The sequence below is a fragment of the Nematolebias whitei genome, chromosome 8 (assembly GCF_014905685.2).
Source record: "Nematolebias whitei isolate Nwh7 chromosome 8, NemWhi1, whole genome shotgun sequence".
NCBI lineage: Eukaryota > Metazoa > Chordata > Actinopteri > Cyprinodontiformes > Rivulidae > Nematolebias > Nematolebias whitei.
This window is the reverse complement of record NC_056505.1, coordinates 19,581,215-19,602,728: the sequence shown is the minus strand read 5'-3', so window position 1 is coordinate 19,602,728 and position 21,514 is coordinate 19,581,215. Positions and strand designations below refer to the sequence as shown.

Sequence of the window (21,514 nt, the reverse complement as noted above, 5' to 3'; positions counted from 1 at the left end):
TTTTTTAGCTCAAATAAAACTCAAGTCTAAGTCTGATTTCTTGGTTGGGTGCTCTCTGCACCCTGAGGGGATGAGAGAAAGCTGCAAGTCTCACAGCCGTGAAGGACATACTAAGTAAAACACAACAAAAATGCCTACATGTTGACGTATATGTACCAAAAATGCTTTGGGAGTAAGAAAAGTTTGTCTGCAAAAGATTGAATCTTTTTAGATTGCTCAAAAGTTAGTGTGACAATATCAGCTCTCGTATATTCTGTGGAAAAATCTTAAATTATGAAAACTAAAACAGCAATTGTAAAAAAATAAAAATAAAAACCTAAAAAACTAAACGTAAATATTATAAAAATGGCAGCTCCAAAAATGCCTGGGTTTTATCACCCATTTCAGGGTTTGTTTTTTGCTAATTTTGACTACACTGTACAATTTTTTGCTACATTGTATCGACACCAAATGTCATTAACACACTATTAAAGACCAAGCCCCATATTTTGATGTAAACCTTTTTTCTTTCAACCTTTATTTATACATGTTAGCCTCATTGAGTCACAAAGACTCATTTTCAAGAGACCCGTTTTAAACAAAGAACACAGATAAGGTACAGAACAATAAACAGGCATAAAATGCATATAAATGACAAGTAAATAAGTGTAGTGACATAAAACTAAATAAAATCAAGCTACACTATAAAACGATGTAAAATACTAAAAACAGGAACATGTCTGCACTGATTTTTGCATTCAACTTAACAATTCTTTAAAATCCCTTGGAGAGGTCAAAGTCGAGAGCTTCAGATCTTTTTGCAAGGTGTTCCAGGAAACAGGAGCAGAGTAAGAGACAGTCATTTTGCCAAGTTTGGTCCACACTGAGGGGACGCTGCAGGTAATGATGTCTTGAGAGCGCACGCTGTAGCTGCACTGATAGCTGCACTGACGACGTGACATGTAGGAGGAGATATATGAAGGCAGCAGACCAAGGAGTGATTTAAAGATGAAAATGTACCAGTGTGAACATCTGCATGAAGTTAATGATGATCAGTTAACCAATTAATAGTAGGGTGCAATGATGAATAAGGTAGTTACAGACGGTTAATGAATCTTAGCGCGCCGTGATAGACAGCATCCAACATCTGTAACGTGCTTGCAGGAGCAGTCATGTAAATAATGTCACCATAGTCAATGGCTGGAAGGAAAGTAGCAGCTACAAGGTGTTTCCTAGCATTCAGAGTTAAGCAAGATCTATTTCTGAAGAAGAAACCCAGGTTTACTTTCAGTTTCTTTATCAAATTTTCGACATGCAGCTTAAAAAAAGAGATGTGCATCGACCAAGATTCCCAATTATTTGTAAGAATCCACAAACTCAATAGGAACATCGTTTGTAGATAAGATAGGAGGAAGGACTGTTGGTACCAACTTCCTGTTTGAAAACATCCCTTTGGTTTATCAGCATTTAGCACCAGTCAACTTCTTTTTTAAGCTGCAGGTTTGTAAATAGTAGGAAAAGTGCTTCAGTTATTATTCATTGGCACCCCTAAATATCGTTTTGACAAAGTTTCTCTACATTTATTTTGTAAGGAAGTTCCTACAAATTGAAAGTTTATCGTTGTCAAAAGAGAATCCTTGAGTTATTGTCCTATTTTATCAATATACCAGTTGCATAAAAAATGGTTTAAAACAAAAATACTGTTTAGGACAAATATTTCTGGGACAAAATGTTGTTGCACTAAATCAGTCTGACTTCAAACCAAGTGTGAAATGATGTCTGACCTGTGAAGGGACTCCAGCCAGTTCTCCGGTGTTCATGAGTTCATCCACCTGCTCGAGGACGGCGACTGGGTTACAGCTGGACAGAAAGCCCTGAGAACAACAAAAACACAGTGTGTGGTCATAATTAAAGCCTAAAAATAACTTCTCATATGTTGAATGGACACAGATGCACCTACCTGGATCTGCTGCTCCTTTTTACTGGCGGAGGGGACGAGAAGCAGCGTTCCCAGGGCGAAAGCAGGAAGATTAAACTGAGCAAAGCGGTTTGCTATTCCTATCAAGTCCAGATTTAGCAGGAAGGGGCACCTTTGGGGAGAGATTAATAGCAAAACAATTACAATAAATAATATATTTATAGAAAGTCTTCAGGGTCGACATAAACATACTTGAGCAGGAGAACAAAGGTCTTGTAGAGAATTGCTTGTTGATCCGGACTCAGGGGAACTGAAGCTGCGATTAAGTAAAAGAAGAAGACATTTGGGAAGTATTACCATATATATAATTATCAACCGGTGCAAGAATAGATACCATTATTAGGAGGTGAGCAATTAGGAGAATTTAAAATCTAGCACTGTCCTTCAGAGACTAACATAACATAAATAAAACGGCGTGTCTGTAGCTTTTGTGGTTGTTCACAAAAACTAATGTTGCAAACTTTTATCAGTTAGTAAGACAGAAGTTTAATGCCGACATGCACATGTAAAAAAAAAAGTTGTTTTTTGCCTGCATGGGTAATAAAAAATAGTTTTGGAAATGTGCTCATGTGATAATATTAGCCAAATATACTGTAAGTAACACTATGTCACAGTTTCAGTAAAGGTTCTGTGTATTACAGGACAGAAACTATCAGGTTATTCTGAACACGGGGATTTTTGTGAAAAGCGTGACCAAGACCATGTTTAAGGAGCATCAGTTAACAATTTGGTCATATTTATTGTTATGAAATAGTTTCACGGATATAGAATATTTTTATAATTATTTAAAAAAAATTTTTACCTGTGACAAAAGGTGCCAGTAACGCGCTCCTCCAAGTCCTAGAGAAACTGGAAATCTGAAAAGAAAAAGTTTAAAAGAGGAAGGAATGTTTAAATTAATATTTTCTTGTTACTTTGTTGTTGTAGTAATGTCCAGGTGTTTTTTTTTTGTTTTTTTTTTTTAATCTTATTTTTTTTTAAACACCAGCTCCAAAAGGACTTTTGATATAGTGGTAACGAAATATGCCATTTAACTGGTCTCGCTGATAAAAGAGTTTTATTACATTAGCAAAACTATTTGTATGCAAACTTTGTTCCTTTGACTTCTAATAGTTGTTAATAAGTAATAAAAATAAAATAACTCGATTGTAACAGTACCTCCCACAAAGCTGGCACAGCCACAATAGCTCCCAGCACCTTCTGGAGGTGACTGATCTGAGGAGGGGGAAAAATATAAACAGACCATCTCCGGTGAGTTTTATTTCAAATCAAAAGCAAACTTTTTAAGTTTACAGACAATGACAGGAACTTTGGTGCTGCAACCCCTCACCAAGTTAAAGCCCAACAGCTTCTGAAGCAGACTGTTCCACAGCTGAGAATCATAGACCTGGTACTCCAGAGACAAGTCGGCCACCAGACGAACCGCCTGACACAACAAAGAGATTTTAACTTTGTCTGCGTGTGTTCAGTCGTTCTAATCTAGGGAAGATAAAACAAAGCCATTTGGTGGATTCATTATAATGATTTGATTTATCCTGTACCTGCGGCTCATGACTGTGGTTTTTCCACAATCCTTTAATCAAACCCTCTTTGGGAGTGTTGAGGAAGGACTGAACCGTGTAAGGGATGCTCAAGGCTTCCAGTTGAGACACAAAGATGTAGCACTTTAGATAATTCCTGCATGCGAATATAAAACACATTTACGATGGGGCACCATCATTTCTAGCACAAATAAATTATTAAAAGTTTTAAAGCATCTTACCTAAGTTTGGCCCTCGGGATCTGCAACTGGGCCTCCAGCGTTGCTGCATCGGCGAGATGGACGAGACAAAGCAGAGCTCGGGTTCGATGACAGAAAGTCAGATGAGGTCCAGAGGTGCCTAGCGGCTACAGAAGGGGTTTGGTACACAACATCAGCCCCTGTCTGGAGAAAATGTATCCTGTACTGATGCATGCACATAGCATTTTATAACTCACCCAGGTTTTAGCAGTCAGAACAGGCTTCAGAAGACGAACAGCATCATCCTTAGAGCTGGACTGCAGCATGTAGACCACCCTACAGCCAATCAGTATCAAAGATACACATTCAACAGACAAGTCAGGATATTCTGCTATAGCTCATTGTCTAATTATTGCAAATGGCAAATAATTTACAGATTAGCAACCAAAGTAAACCATGAGCACATTTTCTTTGTAACAGGCAACAAAAAATAATCTCATAGTTCTTAGTTTACAAGATCTATACTTATCTTCATTATAATTTGCTTTTAAGAAAAAGGCAAGCAAAATATTGCACCTGTGCACATGTGATCATTACCTCTTTAGGTCTGGATCCTCCTCAATGTCAGTGATGCAGTCTTGATTTCCCATGTCCTTATTAAAAACAACAACAACAAAACAAGTGTTCTCAGTAAAAAAAATTCAGAGGTGTGACTAAAAACTGACAGAATGCTTAAATATATGAGGACTAACTAACCTTGGACACAGCTGGACCAGTTTTGCAAATCCACTTTTCTAACAGCATGTTACGAATTTTCACAAGATCCACGTTATTGATTGTGGCAATTTCCTTTACTGCAGCATGTATGTCTGAGAAAAAAAGAAGAAAGAAAGTGCTGTGTTGTCATCACTGCATCTTCCTATACAATAACAAAATTAGTTCTCTGCATTTAACCCACCTACACCATCTCGGCCCCACTTAATTGAGACACAATTAAATAGAGAAAATATATCTAGAAAACACATTCCTGTGTTTGTAAATAGTAGGACGATTATTAGATTATCTCATTTCTTTTACATTTTGCTGTCATGGATCCAGACTTTCACATGGAATTCCACTGTATCACATTAAAGTAATCCTGAATACAAACTCGATCTTACAGTGGAATATTAATTCGGACTGCCGTGATAAAATTTGCTCACCAGGATAAGTTTGATCTCCTGTCTCGCTGTAACGCAGTTCCACACTGCTGTGCTCGTACAGGGCCAAGATGAGCCTCGCTGGCATGCCGGTCAGTTTCAGATGCTCTGGGCTGTTCAGCTGACTGGTGATCAGTGTGTTCTCAGTAGCAGAATGCTGAAACTGCAGCTTCAGTTTGGACAGGAAGGTCTCTCCTCGGGCCCGTGCAGCCTCCTGCTTGACAGCAGTAAGGTAGAAGAATTTACGGTTACATTTTTAAAGTGGTAATAAAAGTATCTGCGGCTGGTAAAAACAGAAACCGGACCTCTTGGTTTGGATCTTTAAGCCATGCCTCTCCAAGTGACAAACATAACTTCAGTGCTGTCATCTTCTCAAAGCCTTTCAGGAGTAGACAATTGGGTGGATAAAACAAGCGTGCACCACACAGACATGTGTAGTTTCTAAAGTGCGGCTCAAACCTGGTGGAATCTCCTGGGTTATCTTATGAGCCGTAGCTGCAGCCCACTCTGGACTCTGGATGCACTGAATGTATTTCATCATGGTCTTGGCCACCTTATAAATCTCACTGTTGCCTTGATCTTCACCCCTCTTTCTTTGCTCCAAAATTAGAGGCTTCATTTTCTTTTCAAACATGTGGTTTGCTGCTGACATGTACAACTTGTCAAGACTCACCTGGAGAAGGAAAGACAGATTTAAATTTCTGATTATTGAGAGCAAGATTACATTTTGGAAGTCGGTGTATTACCTTCATAAGTTTGCTTATTAAAAGCAGTGTGGGGAACGTCTCATCACTCAGCTCAGGAGCTAAAAAATGAATAAATGTGGAAAAAAAACTAATTTAGTCAACTAAATTAAAAAATAATAATAACTAATCCCTAGATGACAAATGTATTTACAAAATTCAAATCTTAATTCACCATCTACCCAGGAAGTTCAATACCAGTCATACAACTGTTTAAAATATTAAATGAAATACTGGGACCTCAAGCAAAGAATAAACATCTCTTCTATTCCTGAATTTATAACTGACGGCAGTATACTGAGCTGGTAAAGTTCAAGTAAAAATCTACATAAATTGTCTTTTTTTGGTTTCATTAAAGGAGTTAACTCACAGATAATCTTCCAGTAATGTTTGGTCTGCATGAGAAGGTGGAAGGGGAGCCTGCTGTTTGACAGGGAGTCTGGCAGCAGCCCATTTTCAAGAAGATACGTGTGCTCCACGTCCGAGGGAGGAGAGACTCGTTTGTAAGCCTTCAGGTGCTGAAGAAGGCCCATTGCCTGAGAATTTAAAATATTAGGCGTTAATTTTTATTTTATTTTATTTCAACAGGTATATTTTAGGAATTATTAAATTGTAATTGTACAAGTGCAAATATTTTTTACCTGACTAACAGAGAAGATGGTCACATTCTCATCTGCAGTCTGTATGATCTTGAGCACCACTTCGATTCTCTCGAAGTTGTAAGGGCTGAGCTGAATATGAGGAATAAATGCTAAATGTAAGACAGGAAACTTTTATCCTCTCTGCTGAGAACAGAAGCGCCAAATTTAATAATTCTGATCCGTATCAAATAAAGTTAGAGTTACATTTAACATGTAGTTTTATCTAAAGTGACTTTTCTTGAGCTTAAAAAAATAAAATAAAATCTCTGCATCATTAAGTTCCAACTGTATTCATCAACTTGTGGTATGTTTTGGTTTTTTTTGTCCCCTCAAAATTAAGAGTTTTTTTATTGGGCTTTTGGCATGCGGCTCAAAAATCTGTAATCATAGCAAAAATTATTTATACCCCTGGAAAAATACTTCACATCCAAAAAAGTCAGGAAATAAAAACAAAAAACAAAATAATGAACAGAAAAGGCAGAACTACTCTTTAAAGAGTAACAGATCTGTTAAAGTTACAGGAAGTGCAGTTTGAACAGAACAAAAATGAACATCTCCAGATGTTTATAAAGAAATGTGGAAGACCTCTTGATAGACATTACATGATAAGTTATTTTAACAAAAAGTGTGGAAATACTTTGTTTTTTAACTTTCATTTACATGTATCACAGTGAGGAATTAAAAATGTCTTAATATCACAGCTATGTGCCACTCGAACCTTGAATATGGCGGTACAGAGACTGTTGGTGAGCTCGCTGGTGCTGTGCAGCATTGGGATGATCTGCAGGACTCGATCTAGTGTATCGGCCTCACACAGAGGCTGCGTCTCTTCCTGGTCTGAGAGCATGACATCTTCACGGTTTTCATCTACTTGGAGCAGCAGTAAGGTGGTTATATACTGGTTGATCACACGGTCGCAGTCCAAACCAAAGGTGCTGCAGAAGGGACAACAGTAGCTTTTTAATCAGTCTAGTTCCATTTGTACAAAACATATACCAGTATATATATACTGTATAGGAGTAAGTGTCCAACCTGCAGTACTGAAGAATAATATCTGGAGTGATCTTCTTATTCTTCACCATTTCGGGGATCAGGCTGCTCTTCATCTCAGGTTGTTGACGAAACACAGGCTGGATAGATATCTGACAAGGGTACACATAAGACAATGATGGCAAACACCCAAAATAATAATAAAAACCCACACAAAAAACAAGAAACTGAAAATCACAAGAGAGGAACATCATAAGAACATGCTTCTTCACACCAGAAGGTTATTGCTCACTTGAGTTAAAAACTAGAGTACCTCTAATTTGCTGAGCTTGACTCCCCACTCTGAATCAGTGATGACGGAGAGAAACTTCCTTTGTTCCTCTGGTTCATTATACAAGCAGCAAAGATTGGCTCCAATCCTTGCCACCGCCTTAAACAAAAACCAACAGGGTGAATGATTTCTTTAAAAATATTATAATAATCAGATGTGAATGAACAGCATCCCACCAGCTTTAGCTGAGTGTCGGCTTGATAAGCTTTACATTCCATCATCTTCAGACTATTTATATGTTGAGCAAGTTCTCTTTTGTCTAGATCTTAGGCTTTATTTTCTATCCAAAGACAGTAAAGTTAAGAATAATATATTCTACCTACCAATACTTTGTCATAGTTTTGCCAAGTGTTATCGATAACTTTCCACAGTAATTTGAAGACTTCTGCTTTAGAGAGGAGTGTACAAAGACCAATAGCCAAATCACAATCCACCATCCTCCAGTTGAACACCTGAAGGCCAGAGGGGAAAAACATGTACATTTAACAAAACACTGACATTTTTAACATCTTTTGTCATAAAGGTAGCAGCGCACTCACCTTGTTCAAAAGGCCAACAACCACAGAGTTTAGGGAGAATGTTGTCATTTTTCGAAGCTCATTCAGGCATATGTTGTAGTTTTTAAGATTTTGTGCATCATAAAGCTGAGAAATGCAGATTAGATTATTATTTTCAGTCTATAAACAATTAACACGTTTTAGTCTGAAAACCACTTCTAATAAAAGAACTATTGCTCAAGAAGCTCCACTTCAGAGGTTAATCATACCTGCATACTTAGTTTTACGTCCATAATATTAGAGGTGACATGCTGCAAGCCGCTGCTGTAAGAGTTGACGAGAACTCTGAGGGCCAACTCCAGCTGACTGGACTCCTGTAGCATCTGCAACATGTTGGTCAGGGGATCGAGGAGGGACCGCAGGTAGTTTGCACCTGTACGTAGATGAGATACAACAATCACTTGAGTTTTTAAAGAAGGACAAAAAGCTTAAAATACCTACCATCTTCAAATGAGCAGTGTGGCAGACAGGAGCAGTCCAGCGGAAACAGTTTAGTATCTGTAAGAAAGAAAATGCATGACAAAGGTTAGCTGCAGACTCCATACATAAATGAACTAAATTAGGTGATGGATAAGAGAAATTTATTACCCTGAGAAATAGGCAGCAAGCAGTTGGTTATTTCGTACTGCACAGGGAGCACAGACCCTGAATCCAACACGATGCAGTCTTCGTTAAAAACGTCCTGAAAACTCCACTGTGAAAAAGGATCTTTTTCCGACTCCAAACTCAAGTCCTGCAACATTACACAATAAAATATAAAATTTTAGCTAAGTCATTTTGAGCCTCTTTGATAGCAAAGTGCAATAATTTTAAAGTTTAGATCAAGATTGGTTTTCATCAAATACAACCCAAAATAGTCTAATAAAAAAACCCGAATTGCTTGTAAAACAACATAAAGCAAGTAAGGCTGCACAAAAGCAAAAATTTTACATCATCACCATATTAATGAGTACAATAGCAAAGGACTATTTGGATTGCAACAAATAATAGGCCATTATATTGTAGGTACTATGCATTTGTGTTCTGCATGCTAATAACATTTATAAATAGTCCATTCAGATTCTCACTGGCCTTGATGCAAACACCTGGCTTAGATAAAAGTGATGAAGACACAAAAGTCAGGAATGAGGAAAATAATCAAAAGGAAGCATGAATTTTTGAGAAAATATAATAAAACTAAGAGTGTGACATTTTGGAAAATATATTATACTGACTTTGGATATGAAGCCATAGTTGTCTGATAACTGACACTGATGATACACATCCATTGCTATCCGGGTGCACTTGCAAAGCTCCAGGCAGTCCAGCAGCAAATCTGTGAAATGTTTGACTTGCTTCAGAGATTTTACAACTTAAAGATGTTCAAAGTAACAAAAAACAGCAACACTGGAGCATCAATGTGAACCACTTTGCCATCTTTACCAAAACTCCATGCTCTCTACACGAATGTTTGTATACGGATTTAAAAATAAATCAAGTGTATTATATATACAGTAACAAAGATTCCACAGCAACTACTCAGCAAAGAAAATATTTGGATCATTTATTTAGTAACCGACTTATAAATTCACTGCCTATTGGCTCAAAATTTATCATCACAAACAAAATTATCTGTTGAATATTAAGAGCATGTGTGAGTTTTGTTTACCTGCGTGACACAAAGTAATGGCCTGACAGGCCAAACTGTGGATGACTGCTGGTAAATCCATGCCATCAGGAAGCACCATAGGGTCATCTGCCTCCAACATCTGGCATAAAGTTTTGGCAGCAGTGAACAAAACCTTCCCCGTACTGCTGTTATTGTGGTGCTCATAAAGCTCACTAAAGATAAGAAGGAAAAAAATCTGATTAATTTTCTAAACATTCCACTAATAGTTTTGTTTAATATTTGTGAACTTTATCAGTTTCATACACACAGGACAGCATCCACACATCCAGACCTGAATATCTTCAGAGCCTTGTCCACGTTACCCACTCTCAGAGCTCGTAGACCTAAATCAGACCAGAGTTCCTGTTCGGTGCGCTGCAGCTGCCGTCCGAGCCGGCGTAATCCAGCTTCTGTTGAGATCGTCTTGGTCTTTCCATCTGGGTCATTAGACACAACTGGTGTCGATAAAGCTTTCCCATTAAAAGAATGGCGAACTCGAGTATTTTCGTAAGCTGTAATGTGGTGCTCCTTCATTTGTTTTCGGATATTTGGATCCTCGTAGTTGGAGGGGGTGAAGAAAACATCAAAATCCTCCTGGGAAAGCAGTTAGAGAGACTGTGAGTTGAAAACTGACTGAGAAAAATGTAAAAACATTGTTTAGTTAAGTCTTACTTGTAGGTGGGCGATCGCCTGGAACATAATGAGGTTGTTCTCGCACTCCATGCTTTTAAGAGAATCATCTGCAAAAAATAAAAATACCCAGTATAACACTTGGGAAATCAGGAGAATAATTTCTAAGTCCTAAAATCTAATCCCAAGTCAGACAGTCAGTGTCAGAGTTGTGCGGCTAGTGCAATAAAAGATAACTGGGGACAAAATTCTGACAAAAATGAAAAACTTCGAAGTTGTACTTGATCGTGACCTACAAGATTGTACTGGCTGTGGGGGGAAAGTAAAAACAAAATATAAAATGAATATAAAGCTTCAGATTGGAACAAAGAAAAAAATAATCTAGTTAAGTTTGGTGAAAAATCCCAAATGCAAATCCCCTTTTAAAGTGTATTTTTGCAGTTATTGTGACTCTAAACGGAAGATGGGCATACAACGAAGGAAGGAAGAAATTAGGCGCTATTGCTTTATTATCAAATTGTTTACAAAAATCCAACAAGTTTATTAGATCAAAACATGGATTGTTTGAGCTAGTACTTATCCTAAATACCCACTGAAATGTCCGTCCAGATCAGCAGCTGGAACAAGTCAAAGAGGAAATCAGAAAGATTTTATAATATAAAAAAGTACAGCACAAAATAGTGAACTAAGCCTGAATAATCCCGACACCAGTGGTTCAGCATATATGGTAATGTAAGCATCCCTAATCCAGAAAGTTCAGGTGTCAATGCTCAAAAACTCGTGTCGACATGTTTATTTTGGGCAAGACTCTGGACAGCAAACTACTCCAGATACTGTTTTCAGTATCGCTAAGAAAGAAAAATGTGAAGCAAACTGAAAGTGCATATAAAGATAAACAATCACATAAAGATTAGAGAGGATTTACCATGAACACTTACTTTTTTGGATTAAATGCAGATATTTTAGAGCCTCCACCATTACTTGAGCAACAACCATCTTGTGTTTCTTGTGCTAATAAAGACAAACAAAAAAACTGAGATAAGCAAACTAATTTAAACATCATATGCATATCAAAAACTGTAATGAAGTTGTTCTATGAGCTACCTACAGCAGGTAAGATACTGTTAATGACCAGTGTCCAACTTCAATTGATATGAGCTAGTGCTTTATTATAACAAACTGTTAATGTTCCTAAACTACCTCAATACCCATATATCATATGTGCCTTCTTTACTCACCGTTTGTTATAAATTATGTTTATATTTAACTTTATAGTGTGTTTTTATGCCCTTGGGACATGCAGTTTTCTTCTAATAATAAAGTATTTACATCTTGAATGCATTAACAAGCATTTCCAATATATGGTCTTAGGCACATTTACAATATTTCAGCATTTGTGTTATTAAAATACAGTTAATGTAATCAATAAAGGTAGCTCATGAAAATTAAATCTGTTGTATACAAAACAAGTGTGATGCTGATGTGAATAAAAACACTTAACTTCTATTTAACAAACAACTTTTCCTATTCTGACCTCTTCAGATATGTGTTGTTTGTCCTCCAGCTGCAGCCGAGCCCAACAAGTGAGACGCTCAATCGCACACTCTGCTTCTGCACATGTCAGCCTCTTCAAGATGGTCAGGACCTCCTCAGTCTGAAAGCAGCACAAAAGACATCCTGACATCATAAAAACACACAAACATATTGTGACTAAACCATCCTGGGTTATTTAAATTACCTTATTTTGGCTTGTCAGCTGGATGAGATACAAGTAATTTATCTGTGATGTCTGCAATTTATACGCCTCTGCTAACATCAGGGTGTCCTCTAAAGATGTTGTTAGGTCTTGTTTCAGGATGTGTCGAATCACTGTCTGTTAAATGTAAAGGTAAATAGATGTTACTTTATGAGCAGACATAATAACAGTTGTCAAGACAAATAAAATCAAGCTTACCATGACTTCAGTGCTGTTAGTGTGACTGGAGTTGCGGATGCCGTATCCCCCGAGTAATTTCCTAATCTCCATCAGATGATAATTCTCCTTCAAAAGCTCTTGCCTAAAAATAATAATAATAATATCAGTTTTGTTATTACTAAATAACTATTTATAGAGGGCAGCACGGTGGTGCAGTTTGTAGAGCTGCCGCCTTTCATCAAGCATGTCGCCACAGTTCAAAACCCAGCTGGGGGTCTTTCTGGGTGGAGTTTGCATGTTCTCTCCGTGCATGTATGAACTTTCTCTGGGTACTCTGGTTTCTTCCCACAGACCAAAAACATGTATGTTAGGTTGATTGGTAACTAAATTGTCCCTAGGTGTGAGTGAGAGAGTGAATGGTTGTCTCGTTTGTCTCTATGTGTCCCTGTGATGGACTGGAGACCTGTCTAGCGTGTCCCTGCCTCTCGCACAGTGATAGCTGGACATGGACACCGGCGACCCCCGGGACACGAAAAGGAAGACGCGTGTAAAGATAATGGATGGATGAAACTAGTTATAGAGAAGAATCGTGTTATCATACTTTGGTCCATTCATCTCAAGGTACTGCTGCACAAGAGTCTCCACCACATTGCTCCAGGGTACCACAGCTTTCTGCATGATCTCCAGTACAGCGTCGACCATCAGCTGGCATGAAACATAATCAGAAAATTCCCCAGCAGGAATGTTACGTTATTTTTTTGTTTCTTTGACCTTTTTGCTACAGACACAGCTGATGGTTTTAAACAAATATTTGCACTAATTTCACTTTTTTCCTTCAACAAATTGTTTACAAACTCACATCAGTGTCAGTCATGCAGTCGAGCACCGCCACTGCTTTGGCTTCCCATTCTGTGAAAAGTGTTGCGATCCGAGAACTGCAGCGCTCCAGCAGATCCTACTCAATACCAGATTTACAAATGAAACGGAGGCATTGCCAGCTATTTAAAAAACCGAACTAAGTCTCAATAAATTTATTCTACTATATTAACTTATTTGCTGTTACAATAATTATGTCATACCAGTCTAACAAAGTCTGGATGGATAAAAAAAAAATTTAATTGTTGAAACATTTTGTCGACAAAAGACAATTTTTTTTCAATCCGTTCAGAGGACCTGACTTAACTTTGTTAGATTTCTCTACCTGGATTATTGAGCATGCATATGTCACACCAGTATTTATTTTATAAACATTTACATATTTATAAAACATTAATAACAAATCACATTCTGTAGTAGTAGTAGTAGTAGACAAGTTTTACCTTGATGTACTGCATCAATAATTCATTAAAGGGTATCTTGTGCTCTTTGGCATATGGCTTAATGCTGTTTTCCACTGTAGCAGCAATCAGCTCTGGAGCAGGAACTTTATCCAGCATGAAGAACGCCACACTCCATACACTTCTCTTTTAAAAACACAAAACAACACAGCAGAACAAGGAAAAGCTTTGTTTACAAGCATAATGAATAACCATGCATGTAGAACATTATGTCATGGTAACAAAACCATTAATTCAAGACTTGGGTTGAGTCTGATCACCAAAACGACAGTAAATTAAAGCTGTTGTAAAATGTTTTATTTCAGACACATTTCACAAAGTTTGATCATGTCTAATTTCATGTATACAACATTGCACACAACAATTGTGTATAATGGCTAGAGTGCAGTCACTAATAATAACAAACCTTCTCAAATACTGAGAGTGAAAGCCTGCAGCTGTATTTCTGGTGGAGGTCAAGCAGCATACGGAGGTTGGACACGAGGGATTTCAGGTTCTCCAACTCCTTTGCGTCATCGTTATCATCCTTTGAAAATGTATTATTAAGAATAAAAATAAAAAAAACCTCAATGTTCCCTCAAAATGCTCACTATTGAGAAGGAGACAAAAACAGTAGTCGAGCTTACTACAGATGCCATCCAGGTCCATAAAGAGGGAAGTCCAATCATTGCCAGGTCCAGCCCATTTTGAGGCCAAGAAGCCTGGAAAAATTTTAAATTTGTCATGGTGACAGGTTGAACTAAGAAACTTTAGTTCTGTATAATCAAATATACAAATATTACAGTACAAAGCTCAACACAACACATTGGAGTATTTTAATTTTCTTCTTTACCTTTTCAGTTAACTCCAAATTTCTTGCCTTCTGCTCAAGCCACCTTGCCAAAGTCCTCTGTGGATACAAAAAGATATTTTCTTTAACCAAATATAGCACAACACTGGGGAGGATAAACTTCATAAACAAATTAAAATATTCAACCTGTCCCTTTGGGAGGACTCTTCTCACAAAAGGGACAAACGCCATCCTGAACCATGGACAGAGGTCTTGGGAGGGCAGGTCCTCAGGAATGGCGTTGAGGATTGCTTCCAAACCATTTTCATTAAACTCTTCAGCAATCTGCCCCTGCCCCCCAAAAAACAAAACACTAAACAATAACAAACCTGAACCTAATGTAATTTTCATAGAAATGTCTGTTTTTTTCACATTTATCAAGTGTAATTCCTAGAATACTGATAAATGACAAGTTTCTGTGTACTGAATTAATAAGAACATTGTTGTTTTTTTTACCTCGTATCTGAGCCAAAGGAGCTGCGCGCCCTTCATGTCTCCCTCTCTTAGATGAGTCAAAACATCTCCCAGATTGTCAGTGCTGTTTAGAAACTCAATCCAGGCAATTCCACTGGAGGGTACAAAATAAACTAAAAATCTAATTTTTACACAACAAATGAACCACAAAATGAAAAATAATAATGTTTTTAAGGCACCTTTCATGACACTCAAAGGCACTGTACAAAACTATACAATGTAAAATGCAGTAAAAAATTAATAAATCAAACATTACTTCAATACAGGTAGAGTGACAAGGAAGTTAGAGTATGCCTGTTTAACGAGGAGAGTTTTGATGTGGGATTTGAAAATTGAAATGTGGGAGAGTTGCTCTGCTGAAACTAAAGAAATAAGGCGCTGGACAATAAGATATTGAATTTACTTGAAATTGTCTAAGCCATGGAGGTTGCAGAATGTTGCCAGTCTGGCCAAGGCCTCTTGGATCTGCAAGGAGGAGTACTGCGAGGCGACGTGGTTCAGCATCTTCTCTGCGGTCTCAAAGGTCGGCCAGGGAGCTTTGAGGCAGTACTCCACCACATACTGCTCATCCTACAAAACAGTTAGCGTTAAGCTTCTGACTGTAGTAACTTTATTTGCTCTAAAATGTCCATCTTTTTGAACATATAAACTGAGTTAAATAAAAGTAGCATTTGTTAGACTCACAGTGATTTTCGCCAGGTTGGTTTTGGCCTCTTCTACAAGTTCAGACCACACATCCTGTCCGTATCCACCCACTGAAGCAGAGGCCAGCTGCTCCAGCACAAAGCTGAGCTTCACTTTGTAGACGAGCTGCAACAGAAAACCATTAACACAACACATTATGGAGAGCAGTAGACTATTACCTATTTAATTACTAATCTAAAGCAACTAAGTTAAAGTCATTCTTGTTAAAAATAATTATTATTTTTATGTTTAAAATCTATGGTGCACTGAGACAGCTGGAGTCATTTTCAGTCTTCACAGAACAAAACATTTGCATAGTTATTTAACATATCCATTAAAAAAAAGTATATATTTTTTATAAAACAGTCACATTTACCTCTAAATCAAGGTCAAATGTGATGGCAAACTGCTCGGCCTCCTCAAACATGTGTTTGTAAAGAAGTCTACTAAGTCTACGAACAGAGAAACATCAAGAAACAACAATGGTGACAGTGAAGCACAAAGTATACATCAGGTAAACAGCATCAAATAAAGATTTGTTACCTGTTCTCAGGTAAAGCCTCTGTGAGACATCTGACCGCAACGGAAGCTACAGGCTCTCCTCGACTGCTTGAAAAGATGGTAAAAAAAAAAAGAGCAATGCTTTAAAAGTCAATAACACAAGCACTGGTGGAAGATTATTAAAATTATCTCACCTTTCTGTGTTCTCGCACATCCCTTCAACAAAATAAATTGTATCCTGAAATAAGCACAGGACACAACTATCTTAGATAAGAAGAAATGTTGAAATAGAACATGCAAAAATCCATGTAATGATTTTAATAGGTTTGATTGTTTACCATATTTGTTTTAATTTGGACAAGACAGGAGACTGAGGAGACGTCCAGAGAGTAGCAAACATTCATGGAGGGCAGAAATCTTATTTGAAGGGAGCTGATCTGAAATTTAAAAAAGAAGTAGATCAACTTCAGAACACAACTTTGGATTATTCACCTGAAGGAGTTTACGTTTTAAACAGCGTGTGTTGTTACCCGACTGTTTTCTTGCTTCGTCAGTGTGATCATTCTCATGCTGCCCTTGTCTTGGCTGTAATAAAAAACAAAGCACTCAACATTTTCAGTTTTGTGTAAAAGGGCGCACTTTGTTCTCAACACGCTGATACTTACGCCACCATGGAAGCAGAGCCGCACTCAGTGGTGAGTTCAAAGTCATGAATGGTGAGATCTGGCCAGCAGTGAATCATGACAACAAAATGCAGGTCCCACACACTCAGAATGTCCTGACACAAAGGAAACAATTTGAACCACAAATATTCAAAGGCCTTGTACACATGTCCAACAGTTCACAATGACTAGGCCTGTCACAATAACAAATTTTGCTGGGTGATTAATTGTCTCAGATATTATTGCGATAAACGATAATACTGTTTGAAATTTGACAATAATAAGCAATTATTGTCAAATTTAAGAAGAAATGTTGAATTTGTTTTGTGTGTTGTACATTTTTTTACCACTGGATGGATAGTGAGGGAGCGAGCAGCGTGTCTATTTAAGAAAAATGGGAGGGAGGCCCCTTGACATGAGCCGTCTCTCCTTCCTTTATTTGTTTCTCAAAATGGCAGACGCTCTGTGTGATTTGAGCACTTTAGCATAGCATTTTTTACATAAAGCTTTTAATAAAAAAATCAGTAAACAAGTTCTCAGCAAATGAATGTGAATTTTGGAGCTTTGACAGGACGGAGGTCTTTCCCCCCCCGAGGTCAGCCTGTTAGCTTAGCTCATAGCTTAGCTTCTCAGCTTAGCCATTTTAAACGATCCAAAAACACTATTTTGGACAGTTAAATGGATTTTAAAGAGAAAGGAGAAATGGAGGGGTCAGTGAAGAGCACCGGAGTTTAGCCTATTGTCATCCAGTGTCTTCAGTAGAAAGAGAGACACGAAGAAACAATAAAGCCGATAAATGAAAATGAGGTTGATAATTTTCATTTATCATGCGATTAATTGATTTATTATTTATCGCAACAGGCCTAACAATGACACCACTAAACTCACTTCAGAGTCCAAAATATACAACTGATAATCCATGACAGCCATTTTCTTCACACCTGCAGATACAAAAAATAAGAAACACAACGAAACTCATGAACATTTGACTTATGCTTTAATGCCATATTTCTTGTAAGCCTAGGTGTCGATACACAACAAAAACACTTAATCACTTGTCTACAAACTGTCTGAATTCTACCAGCATCTACAAAAACACATAATAGTTACCAGAAATTAAGCTGCTGTCAAATGACTGAGCGAAGCACATCTTTGCCTCAAGACGGTCCATCTTCCAGTGGGTCATGACGTTTTCTTTGTCTCCCTAACAAATTATAAGTTGCAACAAATTGTAAATAAAAGCACAAGCATTATAACTTTTTTTTCAAAATTAGGCTGTAAACTTTACTTTTTTTTGGTCATGCAAACTTGTCACACACAGTTTCAATTGGTGAATCAATTATAAATTATCTCTTACCCCAATCATTAGGTGGGTTTCAAGGCCAAGATGGAACATGACTGCTTTACTGCAATCTTCACTATGGTATTCCTTTGTGGAGCAAAAGTCTATTTTGATGAGACTTTGAAGCTAAAGGAAGACAAGGTAAGAGTATTTTCCTGTTGTTAAAAAAAAAGAAGTATTTTTATAAATAAATGAAAAGAGATTTGATTGACTCACTTCTTTCAAAGTGCTCGCATCCATTTTTTCCATGGCTGTAAGGGCACAGGAAAAGGAAACATTTCATTTAGATTAAAAAATTCTCCACCAAATTAAAAAAGTAGATTTTTGCATAAAACACGTGAATACCTGTCTCCATCTTTGACAAAACGAGGTTTGAAATGTGGAAAAAACCATCCTTTACAAGAAGAAACACGTGATATATTCCTGTTTTGATACAACAAATCATACAAATTTTAGATTAGAAACAAAAATATTACAGTTTTACAGAAATAAAGAAATCTTACATTTTATTAAACTAAATATATCCATTAAGCATTGTAAATTATTCTCAGATAAGCATAAAAACTTCACCTGGGCATGACTTGTCCTCATCTATGATGAGATAGCGATAGGTTTTCTTATTTTCAGTGGATGGTTTGTCAACTAAAGCCTGCAAATAAAAAACAACAACATGCATTTCAAACAAGTTTAGACACTGGATGTAAAAACTATTATATTTACTAAAATCCTATTAAAAATGTGCCTAATGACAGTAATAATAAAAAAGTCATACACTTGTGAGGAGGATAGTCTTGTGTGGAACATAAATCAAATGAAGTTTCCCATTTCTTTCACAAACCACCAGAAACTGCCCTTTGAGGCAAATGTCAATGGCATCCACATAAGAATCTGAAAAGTTTAGAAAAAAATAAACGTTTTAAGTTCAATACGTCAAACTGACTCATTTAAAAAAAGAAAAGAATATTAAATCCATTGTGACTAAACCTTTAAACCATTAACTTGTTTATATTTTCCCACCCAAATAAACTGACAAGACCAGTGATTTTTTTTTAACTATGGGGCATGTGATCACTCTTTTCATTTTATTTTTTGTGTAATTTTAAAATTAAACTACCGGTAACTATCAAACTCCCTTCAAACTATCGGTGAACCTCGACAGAGTCAGCGCATACTTTATTGTGATATTATTGAGCGGATATATATTTATTTTTCATGATTCTCCTAAAATGGTGTAGTTCTTGTTCTGTAACTTTAAATAAATTTTAAAAAGCACAACAAATCACAGCAATTAAGAGACAAAGGTCACAAAAGCAATGTCACATATGCTATGACTAGGAGAAACTTAAAAGATACAGTGAAGTTGATTCAATTTGGTTTAGTCTTATGGTGGTGGTGGGGTGTCTACCTCCAAAGGAGGGCTTGGCATGGATGGTTTGAGAACCACTGCACTGCCAGTAAAAAAAAGTGATGTTTTACCAAAGTGGAGAAGCAGCAGGATGGTCTGATAGCTCTGATCAAATATGATCACTGTCTTGTCAACAACAACAATTCTCCAGTTTGAACCACCAAAAGAGGAAAGCTGGGGATCTGCATCCACCTAAAAAAGGCAACCAGAGTTTCAGTATTCTTAGCTACGCCCCTGGGCATGAACATCCATTAAATAAACTTAGCAACAAGCATTCAACAGTCCTGGCACCGATTACCTGACTGGCAGAAGAGATTTTGACGAGTGTATCCAGCTGGTATAAGCCACTGCCATTTTCCTCTTTCGACACGCTGTCCAAACGGACAGTGTTTGAATCCTCGTTTATCAGGAGCTCAACGTCGCTCCACATCGCCATTTCGTGAAGCTAAAGACGAGTGTGCTGCAAGTTAGCTAAAAACCTCCGGTATTTCCGACACTAATAAGAATCGACTGAGCGACAAATTTAACAAGCCAACAAAACCCACCAGTTCATATAAAATCGATGGTCTTCCGTCGGGTAAAATTTGTAAATAGATGGTAAGAATGCATTCGCATGAAGGACAAAACTTGAAAAAGACCAGCAACACCGAGCATCAACAATAGCTTTGGAATTTGGCGGGTTGTTTCAAGTATAACTTTGACTGCTACCCAGCGTTTTGTCTTCCAGGAGCAGCGTCACTTACACATAAGCCTTGCGTCCGTCGTAAAATTAATATCTGTGACTCGTATAATAACAAATGTTTTAATGTAACACTTAGTTACTCTACAAACAAGTATATAACCCGTGAAAGTTGTTTAGAGTGTACATAGTATAACAAAAACGTGTGCCTGCCAAAAGAAACTTGGGTAAAATCATATCCTTTTTTTTAGTTACTAACGCGCATGCGTAAAAGAAGAGGCACTGCGCACCCTTTAAGGTTTTTTTTTTTCATTCAACCTTTATTTATACAGGTAAATCCCATTGAGCCTCGAGGACTCATTTACAAGAGACCTGAAAAACTTTCTCTTCCCCTTAAAGTTGTTGTTTCTTACGCCTGCTTTTTATTGACGGTTATTCACAAACGTATTTGAAAATTAGTTTTATTGGTATTTTACATTGTGAGGGCGACTGCAGAGTACAGCTGAACAGAGTTAGATATGAACATTGGCTAACGAGTGTATTTCAACGAACCGAAAGAAAGCGTGAAACTATTTAGACCACAATGCATCGTAACAAACTGACTTTGAGCATGCGCATTAGTAATTATATATATTTTAAAAAAAAAGTCAACGTTGCCAGATATGGCCATGTATACGTTCTTTGCTACACAATCATTGTTATTTTAAATATTTGTGCTGCATCCTGATTCGTGCTCAATAATCCAGGTAGAAAAATCCACCAAAGTTAAATCAGATCCTCTGGACAAATAGTGATACAAAACAAAATTAAAACAAGCTACATTATGAAACGAGGTAAAATACTAAAAACAGGAACACAGATTTTTACAGTGAACTTAATAATTGTTTAAAATCCCTTGGAGAGGTCAAAGTCGACAGCTTCAGATCTTTTTGTAAGTAAATTATAAATTTTCCCTACTATGGTGAGCATCTGCTTTTGTTTTTTTCTGTCTGTACAGCACTTTGGTTGGCCTTGTTGTTTTAAGTGCTCTATAAATAAAATGGTATGGTATGATTTGGTATGTTTTTTTTTTTTTTTGTATTATAACTTATTTTTTTCAAATATGGCTCTTTATGTTTCACTCATTCAGGATGTGGTAAAAAAGACACACAAAAAAAGGACTTCTATTGTACAATTGAAGATGTTTCCAATCTATCATTATTACCTCAACAAGTGCATCAGAATGTGTGTGTGTGTGTGTGTGTGTGTGTGTGTGTGTGTGTGTGTGTGT

General features: G+C 37.2%; 1 protein-coding gene across 1 annotated transcript in view; it reads right to left on the bottom strand.

The window, feature by feature from the left end:
- Window positions 1-20,001, bottom strand: part of kntc1 (kinetochore associated 1) — a 21,635-nt gene extending 1,634 nt beyond the window's left edge. Inside the window, exons 1-58 of the mRNA XM_037680386.1 lie at window positions 19,864-20,001; window positions 19,637-19,757; window positions 18,933-19,048; window positions 18,731-18,809; window positions 18,506-18,583; window positions 18,377-18,411; window positions 18,176-18,286; window positions 17,929-18,022; window positions 17,707-17,759; window positions 16,822-16,934; window positions 16,687-16,741; window positions 16,495-16,593; window positions 16,351-16,394; window positions 16,199-16,261; window positions 16,032-16,107; window positions 15,656-15,781; window positions 15,375-15,541; window positions 14,954-15,065; window positions 14,645-14,788; window positions 14,501-14,557; window positions 14,295-14,369; window positions 14,075-14,194; window positions 13,651-13,794; window positions 13,191-13,286; window positions 12,933-13,036; window positions 12,371-12,473; window positions 12,155-12,289; window positions 11,951-12,070; window positions 11,355-11,427; window positions 10,459-10,526; window positions 10,079-10,380; window positions 9,787-9,959; window positions 9,353-9,453; window positions 8,727-8,871; window positions 8,580-8,636; window positions 8,348-8,511; window positions 8,121-8,225; window positions 7,905-8,033; window positions 7,564-7,680; window positions 7,293-7,402; window positions 6,979-7,195; window positions 6,261-6,350; window positions 5,990-6,155; window positions 5,623-5,681; window positions 5,336-5,549; window positions 5,182-5,255; window positions 4,880-5,090; window positions 4,434-4,546; window positions 4,275-4,330; window positions 3,935-4,013; window positions 3,720-3,844; window positions 3,499-3,634; window positions 3,288-3,383; window positions 3,116-3,172; window positions 2,760-2,814; window positions 2,150-2,213; window positions 1,940-2,069; window positions 1,764-1,853 (exon numbers count right to left, since the gene is read on the bottom strand). Of these exons, the coding sequence (XP_037536314.1) occupies window positions 1,764-1,853; window positions 1,940-2,069; window positions 2,150-2,213; window positions 2,760-2,814; window positions 3,116-3,172; window positions 3,288-3,383; window positions 3,499-3,634; window positions 3,720-3,844; window positions 3,935-4,013; window positions 4,275-4,330; window positions 4,434-4,546; window positions 4,880-5,090; window positions 5,182-5,255; window positions 5,336-5,549; window positions 5,623-5,681; window positions 5,990-6,155; window positions 6,261-6,350; window positions 6,979-7,195; window positions 7,293-7,402; window positions 7,564-7,680; window positions 7,905-8,033; window positions 8,121-8,225; window positions 8,348-8,511; window positions 8,580-8,636; window positions 8,727-8,871; window positions 9,353-9,453; window positions 9,787-9,959; window positions 10,079-10,380; window positions 10,459-10,526; window positions 11,355-11,427; window positions 11,951-12,070; window positions 12,155-12,289; window positions 12,371-12,473; window positions 12,933-13,036; window positions 13,191-13,286; window positions 13,651-13,794; window positions 14,075-14,194; window positions 14,295-14,369; window positions 14,501-14,557; window positions 14,645-14,788; window positions 14,954-15,065; window positions 15,375-15,541; window positions 15,656-15,781; window positions 16,032-16,107; window positions 16,199-16,261; window positions 16,351-16,394; window positions 16,495-16,593; window positions 16,687-16,741; window positions 16,822-16,934; window positions 17,707-17,759; window positions 17,929-18,022; window positions 18,176-18,286; window positions 18,377-18,411; window positions 18,506-18,583; window positions 18,731-18,809; window positions 18,933-19,048; window positions 19,637-19,757; window positions 19,864-20,001 (6,354 nt within the window). The remainder of the gene's footprint in view (window positions 1-1,763; window positions 1,854-1,939; window positions 2,070-2,149; window positions 2,214-2,759; window positions 2,815-3,115; window positions 3,173-3,287; window positions 3,384-3,498; window positions 3,635-3,719; window positions 3,845-3,934; window positions 4,014-4,274; window positions 4,331-4,433; window positions 4,547-4,879; window positions 5,091-5,181; window positions 5,256-5,335; window positions 5,550-5,622; window positions 5,682-5,989; window positions 6,156-6,260; window positions 6,351-6,978; window positions 7,196-7,292; window positions 7,403-7,563; window positions 7,681-7,904; window positions 8,034-8,120; window positions 8,226-8,347; window positions 8,512-8,579; window positions 8,637-8,726; window positions 8,872-9,352; window positions 9,454-9,786; window positions 9,960-10,078; window positions 10,381-10,458; window positions 10,527-11,354; window positions 11,428-11,950; window positions 12,071-12,154; window positions 12,290-12,370; window positions 12,474-12,932; window positions 13,037-13,190; window positions 13,287-13,650; window positions 13,795-14,074; window positions 14,195-14,294; window positions 14,370-14,500; window positions 14,558-14,644; window positions 14,789-14,953; window positions 15,066-15,374; window positions 15,542-15,655; window positions 15,782-16,031; window positions 16,108-16,198; window positions 16,262-16,350; window positions 16,395-16,494; window positions 16,594-16,686; window positions 16,742-16,821; window positions 16,935-17,706; window positions 17,760-17,928; window positions 18,023-18,175; window positions 18,287-18,376; window positions 18,412-18,505; window positions 18,584-18,730; window positions 18,810-18,932; window positions 19,049-19,636; window positions 19,758-19,863) is intronic.
- Between the last annotated feature and the right edge of the window lie 1,513 nt (window positions 20,002-21,514).